The following is a 16756-nucleotide window of genomic DNA, read 5'->3' as shown; positions in this document are numbered from 1 at the left end:
TGTCAGCCAAGTTCATTGCCCTGTGTAATACACAGTGACCCACCTTCTCCAACAGCAAATGTCAGACCTCCTTCCCATCAGTGTATTCCCAAAGGAGACCAGAGGCTCGTGTGGTCCACCCCAGCAGAGGACTAGGCTCTTTGTTTGCCTGAGATGAGTTCTCCTTCCTGGCTGCTTCCCTAATCAATCTCTCTCAAAATATCTGCAGTGAATCATGGTTGTGGAAGTCATGCTTTTCACTTACAAAGCACTTCTGCTTTCATTACCCTATTTAAACGTCTCCCTGTCCTAGAAGGCATACAGAGTAGGGGCTTTTGTTCCAATGTTACAAATAAAGAAACTGAGGCCCAAAGAGGTTAAGTGAGCCTCCCAAGATTTTGCAGCATGCCAGCAATGGGATCAAAATTCAAGACCAATTCTTTTTGGTTCTTAAGCTGGGCCCTTTTTCATTACCCCAGCATTTTCTGAGCCCCTCCCTTTCACTGTTGATATAAATCCATCTTTGTGCACGGGTTAGGCTAGGAAGGTGGCTATGTGGCAAAGCTCATATAGCAAACACTGCTGGTCCCTGAAATAATCACTCTTGGTATTCTATAACTGATGAACTGGCATCCTGAAATCACGGGCCAAACTAATGACCAAAGTTGTTTGTATCCCCGTTATCACTGGGTTTTCCTGGGCACACAAAAATCGTATTATAAACTCTCCAACCACAAGCCCTACAATCTGTGTTTTGCTTCCTGCCCCATATGGGACGTTTGCACCTAACAAATTCCACCTATAGTAATAAGTAATGAATAAAGGCTCTTGCCCATGATTTCCCCTTGCTCCTGCCTCCTGACCAACCCCCCATGTGGCCCTGGGTGCCATGGTGTGCCCCCTTCTTCTAGGGAACTGTAAGTAACAACTCTTCTTTCTATGCTATTGGCCTCTTCATATCATCACTTGGTCGTATCTACCCTTTAGATCCCAGGTACATTTTAAAACAGTTCTCCCTGCAGTGGATTGCAGTGATGACCCCAATTCTTCACCCCTCTCTACATCCCCATCCTTTGCCATGTAATTTTGCAGTGCCCTCCAGCTGCGGGGGCAGGTGACTTGCTCTACCCACGACGTTGGGCTCAACCATGTCAACTGTTTTGGCCAATGGTGTATCAGCAGGCATGACATAAGCAAACACTTGAAATGGAATTGCACACTGGGTTTGTTCTTTTCACCTCTGCCATCATCATGACGACACGCCTGGGCTAGCCTGCTGGAGGATTGAGAGCCCAGCTACCCCACCATCTCAGCCAAGGCCAGTCTAGATCAGCCAGCAGTCAGCCGACCCCCAAGCAGGTAAGCGATCCAGCTGAGACCAGAACAACTGCCTGGCCAATCTCAGTCGGTCACTGACCCCACAGGCTTGAGAGCTAAATAAATGCTTATTATTTTAAGTCACTAAGTTTTGGGGTGATTTGTTACACAGAATTATTATAGAGATAGATAACTAACGTACCCTTTTCAAGCATACTGAGAGAACCATGATTTTTTTGGGTGGCCACGTGCCAGCCCCAAGACGTGACTCGGGATGGGTGAAAGCCAATGAGTGGCAGTCCCATCCCTATCTGAATGTGTTTAGGGTGGTAGGTGCAGACCCAATGAGCTGTAGAGTGTGGTCTGTTGGAAGGTTACGAGGCAGATTTTCCTCCCGATAAGAGGCACGAATCACACCTCTTTCCTTACCACTTCCTGGGGTATCATCATGTGAGGATGTGATGCTTGGAGCTGCAGCAACTTTATTTTGACTATGAGGGGGAAAGTCAAGAGAACTGCGGTGACACTGACCCAGCACCCTGACTCTGCTGAACTGCTAAACCAGCCCTGGAAAGGCCCATCTCCAGACTTCTTGTCAGTGAGATAACTAAGTGGCTACTGCTCCAGTCGATTTGAGTTGGGTTATCTGTTACTCACAGACAAAACATCCTAATGGAAACAACCCTCAAAGCAAACATAGTCAGTCTGCTATAAAGTGCTTCCCATTCCATGGGTTTGATGACCCACAAGCTGTCCTGTCCCTTTGAAATATCCTGATTCTGGAAGCATACTTCGTACTACTCACTATTCTTCATCAAATTTATACTATTGTTTGACTGAATCCAACCCTGAATCCCTAGTACTAAGTTCTTCTTGACCAAACCAGCTCCATCACTGACTCCCCTAAGTTTTAAAATATTTGTTGAATTGAATATCAAGTTGAATCAAACTATAATTAAATACTACAGGAAAGAGTGTGTTGGGCACTGGAAAGGGGGAAGAAATGAAGATGTTATTCCATCTTCTTTTGAGAAGTTAATAGGGGAGTGAGTGCCCACCCAGAGGTCACTGGTCATCAGAGCTAAGAATCAAGTGATGTGTACATACAGTCAGAACTAGACATGCTTGGGAAGAGGAGGCTCCAGGCCTCAGCATCCGCTCTGACCAGTCTCACTGGCATCCACCTTCATGCCACAGCATCTTTTCCTCTGCAAAGCCTCCCCCGCTACCCCCATCCAGCCTGGAGGCACCAGGACTGCTGGGCTGTGGTTTATGCCAGTGTCTGTTCTGACTACTCTGTGCCCGTGACACTCCTACAAAGCTTCAATATTACCTGCTCACATCTAATTCTTTTCTTCCATTCTGGCCACCAGTTCTCTTCCAAGCAGCCCCTTTGTTCCTGCCTGGACTAACATGGCCGCCTCTGCCTCAGTCTTCCAGCTCCAGGTTCTCCCTCCAACCCTCTGTACACTGCTGTCAGTGCCACCTTCTAAAACTCTGCTTTTATTATTCTCTTTCTTTGCTCAACAACACTCAATGGTCCCCGGCTGCTTACAAGGTAAAGTCTGAACCCTGAAGCTAGACAGCAGAGACCTTGCCCACAGCCTCATACATGCTGTTTATCTGACCTTTTCCTCCTCCCCTCCACACTGGGATCCTTCTCCCTGCCAGGCTGTGCTCTTGATGAGACCGCCATGCACAGTCCCACCTCCTCATCTTGCTCTCACTGTTCCCCCTCCTGCGATGCCTTCGTGACTCCTCTCCTTGTCCATCCATCCTCAAGGCCAGGCTCATGTCTCTCCTCCTCTGGTAAATCAGCCCAGACTAGCCAAGGCCACGGAGCTTCCTCTCCCCAGGTGCCTCTAGCTCTGACTGTATGTACGTGTCACTTGGTTCTTAGCTCTGATGGCCTAGAAAGACCAGTGAGCTCTGGGTGTGCACTCACTCCACTTCAATAAGACTAACTTCTCTAAAGAAGATGGAATAGCCACATCTTTATTTCTTCTTCCTTACCAGTGCCCAACACATCCTTTCCTGCCATATTTAATTATAGTTTATTTCCATTTTATTTTCAGTTCAATTCAATTCAATTCAACCAAACATTTAAACGTCTACATTGTACCAGGTGCTGTGCTAAACCCCGGAGGTACCAAAGACCCATGGTCTGGAAGCAGAAACTGGCTCAAAGATAGACAATCATTCACAGTGGTATGTTAAGACAGGCAGAACTACAGGGTTGCAGCAACACTGCCATGCCCTGGAGCTGGGCAGAAGTGGCTCTCAATAACTGGGGGCACTGAGTAGGGCTTGGGGTCTCTGCCGTCCAGTACCTACTGTCTGGTGCTTTGGGTATAGCAGGAACTCAAGACATGCTTGTCGAATCCTGAGTTAACTAAATCTCTGATCGTCTTTTCTGAGGGATTCTCTCCCCACTATCCCGACTCCCCATTAGGAGGTAATCAAAAGCTGACATTGAATCACAGGCAGCTGAGAGCTGGAGAGCTCTCTCCAAGCTGGCTGCTGTAGCTCTTGACTTGTCATGTGGGAAGAGCAGGGCCAGATGGGTTAAGTGACTCGCCAAGGTCACTCTCCTAAGAGGCAGGGCTAAGGAATATCTTGGGACTTGAGTCTTTGGAAAGAAAGAGGAGGAAAGGAAACAGCTCTGCGCTGCCCAGCTAGTAAGCGCAGAGCCTGCGTGCTTCACGTACTGTTTGGTTTGAGTCCAGAGTCTGTGCTCGTAGCCAGCACAGAGTTGGATGCGTTTGCTGCAGAGGAGAATGTGTGAATGGAGGGTGCTGGTAGGTGTGGGCGTGGCCGTGCAGGCGTGCGTGCAGATTGGAGCATACTGCTGGGGTGGAGGCGGGAGTGTAGGGCAGGTGTGAAGTGGGCTGGGCTGGGTGAGTGTGGCTGGTGTGTACCGGGCTGCAGGGGAGTGCAGGGCGAGCATCAGTGACGAGATGAGGCTTGGGTGTAAGTGTGGACCTTTTCCCCAGGGGCAGCTGAGTTGAGCGAGCAGCAAAGATCCCGATCCTGGGGCTCTGCCACCCTCGTCTCCTGCCCTTGGCCCAGCCAGGCCTGGCTACCCACCTGTGCTGTCGTCATAGACCACGGTGGCCGACCGCCACTTGAGGTACTGGACCAGGTCGAGGATGGCATGGCTGAGAGAGGCGTAGTCCGGGTACAGGTTCACATAGAAGGTGTCTTTGTTGTCCAGTGGGTGGTGCTTCCAGCGCAGCTGGATGTGGGGCACCTCCAGCGCGTTGCAGATGGACTGGACGGCATTGGTGCAGGAGCCCTGGGATGGCCCAAAGATCGCCACCACCCCCAGTGCCAGCTGGTCACAGGCTGCAACAGAAAGAGGGAGGGAGGGATGGTACAGGGGTCAGTGCTGTCTCATCAGGCATCTGGGCATTGGGGGCAGGGGAGCAGTGATCTTGAAAACCCCTCTGAGGTGGGCAACTGATGAGCTCTCTGAATCTCAGTTTCCTCATCTGGAAACTGGGGTTGTAATAGCCCCCACCTTAGAGAATCATAGGGAAGTTGAATGAGATTATGAGTATACACTGTTGGTGGGAATGTAAGTTGGTGCAGCCACTATGGAGAACAGTATGGAGGTTCCTTAAAAAGCTAAAAATAGACCTACCATATAATCCGTCAATCCCACTCCTGGGCATATATCCAGAGAATACTCTAATTCGAAAAGATACATACACCCTATTGTTCATTACAGCACTATTTACAATAGTCAAAACATGGACACAAGCTGAATGTCCATCGACAGATGAATGGATAAAGAAGATGTGGCGCGCGCGCACACACACACACACACACACACACACACACACACACACTATGGAATATTACTCAGCCATAAAAAATGAAATAATGCCATTTGCAGCAACATGGATGGACCTAGAGATTATCATACTAAGTGAAGTAAGCTAGACAGAGAAAGATGAATATCATATGATATTGCTTATATGTGGAATCTAAAAAAATGATACAAACGAACTTATTTACAAAACAGAAATAGACCCACAGACATAGAAAACAAACTTATGGTTGCCAAAGGGAAAAGAGGGGGAGGGATAAATTAGGAGTTTGGGATTAACAGATATACTCTACTAATATAAAATCGATAACCAACAAGGACCTACTGCATAGCACAGGGAACTATACTCAATAGTTTATATGTATGTGTATATATATGTGTGTATAACAGAATCACTTTGCTCTACACCTGAATCTAACACAACTATACTTCAATTAAATAAAAAAGACACAGCATAGCACTCATGAAATAGAAATGACGATTACTTTTATGTTACCATCTCTGTGATTAGCATCACCAGCTCTGTACCTGGTCCTGTTCTGGGGGGAACGCTGAGAAACATATAGGAATGAAACACCTACCTGCTGGTGACTCTTAAACCTCCAGCCCCACCTGTTCCCTGGCATCCAACTTGTACATCTCACCTCTCACTCACCATCACTATTTGGATGTCTAATTTGCATCTCAGACCTAACGTGTCCAAAATGTCACCCCCTCTCCTCCTCCCAGCCTCCCCCATCCCAGTAAACGGCAGCTCCACTGTCTCAGTGCCTTATGTCCCAAACCCTGGTTTTGTCTTGACTCCTTTCCTCTCATATCCCACATCTCAGCCCATCAGCAACTCCTGCTGCCTCTCCTTCAAAGCATATCAGAATCTGACCACTTCTCTCCACTCCCACCCCCGTCCAAGCCACCATCATCTTTTGCTTGCCTTACTGCAGAAGCCTCCTCACCAGTTCTGGCTTCCTCCGTAATCCTCCTGCCATCTTACCTTTCACAACCTAAGGTAGATGACATCACTCCTTTGTTCCAAGGGCTCCCGCTTCACTCAGTCTCGAAGCCAAAGTCCTTACAGTGATTAATGAGGCCCTACTTGTTGCAGCTCTTCTCCACCCTATCCCCGTCACCACTACCACTTTCTGGCTTCCTCTCACATCCTTCTCTCCCTTCCTCACATCACTCAAGCCCCACTGGCTTCCACGATGCTCCTCAAACATGCTTAGCACACTCATGCCTCAGGGCCTTTGCACATGCTGTCCCCTTTGGCTGGAATGCTCTTCCCTCAGGCATCCACATGACTCCTTCCTTCCCTTCCTCCAGGTCTCTGCATCTTTGTGTCTTATTAGAAACACATCACTACCCAACCTGTAATAGCAATCCCTGTCCAACCACACTCCTGAAAACCCACACCTGCTTTGTTTCTTTATCTATTAAATGACCACTGAAGTCTTGTTCACTTGTTGACTTTCTCCTCCCACTAGAATGTGGTAAGCTCCAGAGAGGCAAGGGCTTGATCTGTGTTGTTTATTGCTGTTTCAACAGTGCTTAAATCTGGTCTGAGTAGGTGCTGAGTGAATGGATGCTGAATCCCTGCCTTCAAACAGCTCACATTCCTGGGGGAGGCCCAAGGACTCGGGCAGGTCAGACTGCAGATGCTTCTGGGAAGGGCAAGCATCAGCGGGCACAGCAGAGCATGAAATGAGCAGAAACGAGGGCAGCTGGGCCTCAAAGCAGGGCATAGGCTTTCAGGGATTGTGTCTAAAAGATCCGTAAAGTGGGACCTCTCAGGGGCAGTCAGGGGCTCCCCAGGAGCCACTGCCCTTTCTCTGGCAACTGTCTCTAGTTTTCCTTTGGGCTCCACTGCCTTTCCCACTTCCAGTCCCGGAGAGGTAGTGCTAGGGACCCAGACCCCAGCCGACTGCTCGCTCACCGCCCCCAGGCCGCAGACATTGGTTTGGAGGATGGTCATGTGACCAGTTGGAGCCAATGGGATGGCATGAGACCTCCCACTGAAAAGGGGGAACTTCCTGCTATAACTGGACCTGGGAGGAGGTAAGATGTGGAGGTGGAATAGCCCTCTGTGCTCACAGAAAAAGCACAGTGCTTGTCTGTGAATGGAGTCAGTGTGGGGGACAGAAGAGCTAAGAGAGAGAAGGAAATGTGAGACCCATGATCAAGTGGAACCCTGGACTTTGGTTACATGGACCAATATATTCTCTTTTTGCTTAAGCAAGTTAGGATTTGGCTTTCTGTCACTTGCAATCATCAGTGGAGCATCAGTACACCCACCAGCCTGTGGCCATGGGAATGACACCGTGTGCACACGTATGAACATATGATGCATGTAGGAGGAGGCAAGACATGGACACACAGTGGATTCAGACACATCCTGGCTGCCTCAAGAGCCTCTGGGAATGACCTACTGGGCTCAGGCTCACCCCTAAGATTTGCAAGGCCCAGGGCCAAAGAACAGAGGTCCACATACCAAGTGGCTAAATATTTAAATGTTTTTAAGTCAAGCTAACAAACTGTTATATAAAACATGTGCTTTTCTCCTACCTTGGCAAATATGCCTTCCTAACAACCTGTAAAGTCAGGTGAGAACGGAGACTTCTCCTACTCAGTGATGTGGGGAGACAAGGCACCAGCCTCTACACTGCCCCCTCCTCTTTGACCACTGGTTCCACCCTGAACCATAAAGGGCCTTGAACTTTCCATGCGGACACCCCACTGTCCACACTCCTTGCAAACAGCTGTCTCTTGGTCACCCCTACATAGGGCCTAGGAGTGTGACCATGGGAGTGTGGTTCTCCCTCCAGAGGACAGGCCAGGGCAGAGGCTCGTGCAGGCCTAGAGATGGGCACAGAGCCAAGTGGGCAGGAAATTCAGGGTTCTAGATACTTGGAGCAAAGACTAGAAGGGCAGGGCACAGGCTCCTGGTGGGCAAGTCCCCTTGGTCTGACTGACCCCTTGTACTCAGAGGAGACATCAACCAGGGGAGGGTTAGGGAAGCCCCTCCAAAGCACAGGCCCTGGGAAAGAGCCCCTCTTGCCTGGGCTGAGGGATCCAAAGATACAGGGTGGTTTGAATCGGTCATAATGTATGGTCTTCAGCGTATTTTTCCTCTCCACTGACATCCACCCCTCCTCCCTTACTGCCTCCTAGGAATAGGAGATATTGTATAATTTAGTTATTTCTCCTGAAATTTGTACTTCCCCCAAGAACATCAGAGAATGCCACTTATGGTCTGGGTGAAAGAGCACTCTGGGGGGTAGGCTAGTTACTGCCAGGAGTCTGATGGAAGCACCTGGAACACGGGACAGCACAGCCATGTGTGGAAGGAAGCAGGCCCAGCACAGAGGGCATCTCCTGTGTGACCAGGATTCCTCATGGCCAATGCCAAGTGCAAGAGAGGACATACAATAGGGCACATGGTGCCTTCCTGGTGCTCCTACAGTGGTGGGACTGGAGATCAAGTCTGGGAAGCACTGTTTCGTCCCTGCTATTGTCACCCTAGAGTGAATAAACCTCGGGCAGCACTCTGTGTGACTGTGTGTGACATAAACCCCAGAGATAATAAATGCTTCCAAAATTGGAACTCTAGGTTTGTTGGTAAATGGTCCAATTTGGGGACAGTTCTCCTTTTCAGGGCCTGTGCCCCAAGGAGGCCATGCCCTGACCTATACTCTCACTGCCCATTCATGTTGTTCTTCTGTTCTCTGGGTTTACTGAATGTCTCTCTGACCACTCGTCCCCTTATGAGCAGGTGCTCCCTGAGCGTTTTGTAGCCATAGAGACTGGACACCAATACGGAAGAGATGACGATAGTGCGGGACAGCCATCCAGGCCTGGTCACTCCCTCTTGCCCAAACCTGAAGATGTAGGCACCCTGTGAAATCTGTAGGTGTCTCTCATGCTCTACCTCCTCTTTCTGTTTTGAACCTCCTAGCGGTCCTCTGATGTCCCTGGTTTCCAGTCTACTATCTACTGTCTCTACTCTTTTTCTTTTCCTTCTAGGACCTTCTGATTGATGACTTGGTTGAATAACTTCTGCGTCTCATTCCCTCCCACTACCCCCTCCAAGAACCTGTCTTTTGCATTTTCTGCTTTGATCCATACCCTGAAGCAGGCAGACAAATGCTGCCCTGCCACCTCCATCCTCACCCAGCCCAGCTGCTTAGGTCATGCCCGCTGCCCAGGCCCAAGGTCTGGGGATCCTGTTTGACCGAGAGTGGACACACCACAAATTATGATGATGCAGAGGATTGTAAGAGGGATCGTGAAGGAAGTGATTTTGATTTTGACATCGATTGTGATGATGATGATGAAGGTAACTGTAATGATAGCTGTGACGGTCGTGATGGTGAAGACCATATTGCGAAGCTGTTGATGATCATGGTGATGGCACTGGTGAGGGTGGAAAGTGATGATGTTATAACAACGGTGGGATGGTGGTGAGGAGACTCATGATGATAAATATGTCAATGTCACGACAGTAATGGTGATGATGACGGTAGGAACGATGACGGTGATGTAAGTGCTGATGAGAAGGAGGTGATGACAATGTTGATGGTGATGACAGTAATGGTGGTGATGATGTTGGTGGTGATGAGAGGTGATGATGAAGATGCTGATGCCATGACAGTGATGGTGATGTTGGCAAGGATGTGAATGGGGTTGATAACGATTTTGATGGTGTTGATAGGATTGGTCATGATGATGTTAATGCCATGACTGTAACAGGGATGAGGACAGCAGGAATGGTGGTGATGATGTGCTGGTATTGATGAGATTGGTGATGATGAAGATGTTGCTGTCACTGCAGTGATTCTGATGATGATAGTAGGGGTGATGACGGTGGTGCTGATGTGAAGAGTGGAGGTGATACCATGGCTGACAGTGATAACAGTAACTGTGGTGACATTGCATTGGTTTTGATAGTGGTGACGACAGTGGGATATGATCATAAAGACCACACTAGGTTTCAATTCTCCCAGAGATGCAATGATTAGATCTCACTGCTGGGCGGCAGGAGGCATCAGTCCTGCCCTTCACCTATTTCTTCTCCATGGCCTCTCTCCACATCCCTTTTCCTATCCCTCCCATGTTCCTTCTGAGGAGCTTCCAGCCTGGAAGAACACCGCTACCCCAAAGGGACCAGGGTAGGGTTAGAGCAGCAGCCGCCGCAGCAGCTTTATCTCCAGATGTTTCCAGGGCAGCAGCCAACTCTTGTTCTGGCAGCCCTGAGCACACACAGCGGTAATTACATTATTTGTGGCTTCAGTTTTGAATCCATTTTCTGGTCATTTTATAGTAACTCAGTGGTTCACAGTCATTGCAGGAGTCTACAGCCTGAATGCAGCTCCCCACCCCCGTACTCCCTTTGCATGGCAATTGTAGTTATAGCAAAAATTATCCCGATCAATTTGTGTCTTAAAAGGAATTGAGCAGCCCAGAGAATAAATGGAGGCAGAGGAGCCTGGGGAGGGCTGGGTCGATTCCAGCCCCACTCCGGTCAGGCTTGGAAGAAAACACAGACGTTCTCTGGGTTGTTGGCTCGGGCACAGCCTGGCAGTCACTGATCTTTTAATTTTCCACAAAACATTTAAAACTAAAGACAATAAGTGAAAGTCCCTGTTAATGGGGAAAGGCCTCCTGGGCCTCATGTGGAGGAAAGGACTAATTCAACCAGAGCTGGCAGGGCAGGTGGTGTCAGGCCTCTGCATGCCCTCAACCCACATGGCCCACGGTGGCTGGATCCAGCTGTGATGAGAACCTCTGCCTAGGGAAAATGAATCTCATTGGGTTAATTAGAATGAGGCCCAAGCTCACCCCTCTGGAAGAGTCCTAATGATGCTCCCGAGGAATACATTTTTAAAAACCAAAGATCAAAAGAAAAAATAAAGATCACAGAACACGGGGTTCCCCGAGGGATGGAGGGTCCCCAATGGGCAGCATAATCCAACAGCAGAAATGCCTCCAGGGTCAGACAGGGGTGCTTCTCACCACAGGAGGGGTCTGTCTTAGGTGTATTATCAAAAGGACATTAAGGGAGAGTGACAGTGGAGAGGAGCCACTTACATTTTTTTTATTGAGATATAATACAATTCAGTAAAGTGCATTAATTTTAAGCACAGAATTTTATGAATTTTTACATATAACTGAACTCATGTAACTACTACTTAGATCAAAACACAGCACATTTCCAACACCTAAGAAGGTTCTGTCTTCCCCTTTCCAGTTCATATCCCTCTTCCAGAGGTGATCACTGTTCATTCACTCAAAAATACGTCTGTGAGCCTCATCTGTGATGGTGTGCGTAGCAAGAGCTGGTTCTGTTTTTATTGCTGATTCAATTCCATTGTATAACTGTACGCCCCACCTATCCATTCTTCTGCTGACGGACCTTTCATTTATTTCCAACTTCTGGCTATTGTCAAGGAAGTGGCTAGGAACAACCTTCCAGACATACATTTCACTTTAGTAGATACTTCCAAACAGTTCTCCCGAGAAGTTGAACCAGTTTTCATTCCCACCAGCATTGTGTAGAAAAAATAAACCTCACCTCCTACCTCCCACCCGACCCAGAAAATCAATCTGAGATAGATCATAGAGTTAACTATGAAAGATAAAACAATAGAGCTTCCAGAAGAGAACGTAAGAGAATATCTTCATGACCTTAGGATAGACAACAGAACAGAACAGAAAACAGAACACAAAAGGCAATAGTCATCATGGAAAATATTGATAAATTGGACTCCTTTAAATGAAAAAGTTTGCTCCTCAAAAGATACTACCAAGAGAGTGAAAAGGCATGCTCATCTGTAACAGATATATGCAATATGTATATCCAGCAAAGGACACATAGCCAGAATATATAAAAGACTCACACAAATCAATATGAAAATGACAAGCGACTCAATTTTCAAAAGTGGTTGAAAGCCTCCAAAAGGCCCTCCAAGAAAGGGAAGCTCCAAATGATCTCTCAGTATCTGAAAAGATGCTCAATATCTCTGGTCATCAGGGAAATACAAAATAAAACCACAGTGAGACATCCACCACATAAACCACCGAAAATAAAACAGACTTTACCACGAGTTAGCAACGATGTGGAGCAGCTACCACCGTCTTGCATTACCGCGGGGAGTGCCAACTGGTACAGCAACTTTGGAAAACTGTTAGGCTGAACATATGCACATTGGATGACCTCACATTTCCACTCCTGGGTATGTATCCAACGAAAAACGTGCGCGTTTGTGCGCCAAAAGACATCGATGAGAATGTTCATAGCAGAACGACTCTGTGGCCTTAAATGGAAACAACTCAAATGCTCAACAGTAAATTTGATTTTTTAAAACGGTGGTCTGTTCATATAATGGAACACTACACGACAATGAAGAACAAGAGACTACTGTTACATGCAACAATATAGATGAATCTCACAGATCTACTGTAGGGTGAAAGAAGCAAGACTCAGAAAGTACACATTGGTATTCTACTCGTGTAAAGTTCCAAAACAGGCAAAACTGGTATATGGTACCAGCAGTCAGAACCATGATTCTACAGTACGGTGGTGAGGAGGCAAAGGGACGTGCAATCTAGCGGAAAACATGGACGATAATCACATAATTATACCCACACGCCCACACCCACACCCACACCACCAGGGGTCGGGGTGTGAAGAAAAGGTCCAGGGTGTTATAAGATGGAAGCAGGGAGACCTGACCTTGTCCAGAGACTTGCGGAGGGCTCCCCTGAGGACCAGAAGGCTGAGAGGAGGAGTTCTTTAGACAAAGAGGTGGGATGGGGAAAGGGAATTATAAGCAGAGGGAACAGCATGTGCAAAAGCCCTGAGGTGGGAGGAAGCATGGCACCTGAGGATGGCAGGGATGGCTAGAACCCAGAGACTGAGGGAGCCAGTGGCACAGATGTGGCTGGAGGGTCACGTCAGTGCTGGACTAGGTAGGCCCTCCAACAAACAAGGCAGGTGACCTGCTGTAGGATGGGGAGGGGCTGTGGCTTTGGTCACTTGGACCCATCTGGCTGGACCTCCGGAGCTGAGTGTTTCCGTCTCGGGTCTCCTCAGCCACCGCCACGCAACTCCACACAGTGTGGGATTGTGAGCCCCTGCTGGAGGAAGTGCCTCAGCGGCTCTGAAGCCCTGTCCCGGGCTCACCGCCGGGAAAGGCCCCTGTGCTGAGTGGCACGTGCACCGTTCAAGAGTCATCTATTCCTTTAGTGAATTTTAGACAAAAGGGACAGAAGACACAACCCAGCCCTTAGCGGGCTGGTGTCCATGCGGGCCTCTCTGTTCCGTCTCCGGGCATTTGTTCTGTATCTTGACCTTTTCACTGAGCAGTGAGTTTTGATTGAGGTCAGTCATTTTCTAGCTGGACAAGGCTGGGCAGAGGGTGCCAGCATGGACTCTCAGCAGGGAGATGGAGCCCTGACCACACGGTGCTGGCCGCAGTGCATGTTGGCAAAGAGCTAGGAGGATGTGGGCAGGGAGGAGTGCACGTCAGCACGGGGAGAGGAGGGATGGAGTGGTGGGCGAAGGACCACTCTGCAAGGCTAACAGGGTGGGGTGCCTCTAGTTCCTGTGCAGCTTGGCCCTGAGGCAGCGGCCTCTAAAATGTCAGTGACAGCTGTGTTCAATGCCAGGAAACCCTTGACCTTCAGCACACCAGGCAAGGAGAAGCAGGGCGGGCGAGGCAGGGACCAGCAGTGCGAGAGCGCCTGAAGGTGTGAGGCCCCTGACCTGATGGCTCAGGGAGTGGAGAGCAAGGCAGCCAATGTAATAAGAACAAGGCCAATGGTACTTCATATGTGCCAGGCACTGTCCTAAGCACTTCACAGAGGTGTGCCTATTCTGTAGACGAAAAAAAAGCTGAGGCACTGGGTGTTTTGTGCAAGGTCACACAACTAATATCAGAATGGACAGGGTGCAGCTCCAGGATGTCTGGCTCCAAGCCCGTGCTACTCTGCCTTTCTATACTGAGGTGTTTACCCACAATGGGGTTTTGGGAAACAGAGATGGCAGCAGGCAGCACCTTGGCAGGTCTGTACCTGAGAGCCCAGGACACCTTGATTAGCCACTGGGAACCCCTTAGAAAGACCAAGGGGATCTTGTGGATGGGCCTGTCTCCCCAAGATGCATGGATAATGCTGTCATCTCAGCTGACAAGGATTCTGGGCAATGATGCTCAGCCCCTCATGCCCCATTCTCACACAACTCATTCATTGATTCATTCAATGGTCATTTCATTGAACACTTAATATAGACCCGTCTTTTAGGTGCCAGGGCTATATCAGTTAAGAAGAAGGAGCCTTCCTCTCAGCTGTGTTGGAGAGGAGGAGAAAGACATTAAATACACACAATTATTTAATCACAAATTGTGATAAGGGCCTTGAAGAAGAGAAGCAAGGGGCTACGATAGCATACGATAGGAAGGATGACCCTGGGAATGAGATTCCTTAGGTCTGAGGGTTTTAATAGAGTTCCATGGAACTCTAGGGTTCTCTGGAAGTTATTTCCAGAGCTATCTAAGACTTTAAGTTAAATTCCAATTATACATATATATGAATGATACTTTTAAAGACAGCGAAAAAAGAGCATACTGGTATACTCAAATGTGCTATATGCCACATTGGAACCTGCTAGCTCATTCAGGTTTGACAAGTTACCTTGTTTTTTTAGTGAGGATCTTAGAATAAAGTTCTTCAGTCCTTTCTGTGCAGTCATTGGAGTTTATTGTAAATGTGTCACTAAGGCGAAAGAACACAGCCCAATATTTTATTTTTGATTTCTTAAAATTCAGGTATGGGGAAAACTATGATTGGATTTACTACAATTATTTTTGTGAATTATGGTTTTCTTGTTATTATGTAGCCAAAAAAAAAAATATGGAAACGTACTGAATGCTGAGGCCAATGTCAGACTTCAAGTGTCATCCACAGCTGGGGTCAAATTGTACCCATAGCAGCAGCTGTTTTTGTTTTTAGTAAGTCTTTTTATGGCAAGTAAGTGTTGCATATTTGAACTTCTACATAATCTGTTTTATATATATTTTAAATACTGATATACTGGGCAGGATTTCAATGAAAGAAAAACTAAGTTTGAAAGTGCTGGCTTTGGTTCAGAGGCTTTGGAGACCTGGGCTGGCCTCCTTACCCATCTCAGGAGCCCACCTCTCATACCCCACCCCTTCCCAAGGCCCCCTCATTCCCTCATGGCCTTTGCCTGTGGCCTGGAAACTCCTGATGGACAAACTGCCGCCCCTGAGAGATGACACGGCCTAAGCGAACCGTGCCAGAGGCCGGTCCTGAAACCACGCAGAAAAGGCTCTAGGCCCCAAACCCAACCAGAGCTTTGGCACATTTTAAGGACCTTGGACAGCAAACACAGCCTTATCCCTCCCAAGGCCAGAAAGAGCAGTGGGGGCGGCCCACTCACCCTTCTTGGTGGCCTCGAAGCTGTCGTGGAAGTGAATCCTCTGGATGTCGTAGGTCAAGGTTGTGTTGGGCAGCAGTGTCCTGTTTCTGTTGATGATGTTGGCAGAAAATCGAAAGGCATGCTCCTCGGCGTTCATGATCTGGGCGTTGGGGCCGTCTGCATACTCAAAGATTCCTCCTGCGAGAGATGGGTAAAATTGTGTGTGCTGGGGAAGGAGGAGGGCTGCCAAGAAAGACGCTTGGTTCAGACGGTTTTATGGGCAAGATTCTTCCCCCAAATGTTCAATAATATGCCAGATTACTCCCATACATAGAAATTGTGTTGGAGCATAAGAAATAGGAAAATCCTCCGAGTTCATTTCTCTCAGCTAGCAAATTCCTAATAACAGAGACTGAAAAACAGAGCCCAGATAAAATGACCAACTTATGAATATTGCTATGAAAATTCTCAATACAGTGCTGGCAAGTAGAATCTACCAGAATATTATTACAAGGATAACATGCCATGACCACAGAGTTGTATTCCGGGAGTATAAGCGTGGTTCAATATAAAGACATCTATGAATATCATTCCATCACATCAAGAGTTCAAAGGGAAAAAGATATGATCAACTCACAAAATACAGGAAGGCATTTGATAAAATTTGGTGGGAATGTAAATTGATACAGCCACTATGGAGAACAGTATGGAGGTTCCTTAAAAAACTAAAAATAGAACTACCATACGACCCAGCAATCCCACTACTGAGCATATACCCTGAGAAAACCATAATTCAAAAGAGTCATGTACCACAATGTTCATTGCAGCACTATTTACAATAGCCAGGACATGGAAGCAAACTAAGTGTCCATCGACAGATGAATGGATAAAGAAGATGTGGCACATATATACAGTGGAATATCACTCAGCCATAAAAAGAAATGAAATTGAGTTATTTGTAGTGAGGTGGATGGACCCAGATTCTGTCATACAGAGTGAAGTAAGTCAGAAAGAGAAAAACAAATACTGTATGCTAACACATATATATGGAATCTAAAAAAAAAAAAAAAAAGGTTCTGAGGAACCTAGGGGCAGGACAGGAATACAGACGCAGACATAGAGAATGGACTTGAGGACATGGGGAGGGGGAAGGGTAAGCTGGGACGAAGTGAGAGTGGCATGGACATATACACACT

At 47.7% G+C, this 16756-nt stretch overlaps 1 protein-coding gene across 2 annotated transcripts in view; it reads right to left on the bottom strand.

Annotated features, from left to right (window-relative positions):
• GRIK3 (glutamate ionotropic receptor kainate type subunit 3) overlaps positions 1-16756 on the bottom strand; it is a 238414-nt gene that overhangs the window by 79954 nt on the left and 141704 nt on the right. For both annotated transcript variants that reach the window (XM_027109070.1, XM_027109071.1), the window contains exons 2-3: positions 15582-15758; positions 4384-4641 (exon numbers count right to left, since the gene is read on the bottom strand). In XM_027109070.1, the coding sequence (XP_026964871.1) occupies positions 4384-4641; positions 15582-15758 (435 nt within the window). The remainder of the gene's footprint in view (positions 1-4383; positions 4642-15581; positions 15759-16756) is intronic.

This window comes from Aethalodelphis obliquidens, unplaced genomic scaffold, assembly GCF_003676395.1.
Source record: "Aethalodelphis obliquidens isolate GAN/ISIS:26980383/991018 unplaced genomic scaffold, ASM367639v1 scaffold9, whole genome shotgun sequence".
Classification (NCBI taxonomy): Eukaryota; Metazoa; Chordata; class Mammalia; order Artiodactyla; family Delphinidae; genus Aethalodelphis; species Aethalodelphis obliquidens.
This window is presented reverse-complemented; position numbering and strand designations above follow the sequence as displayed.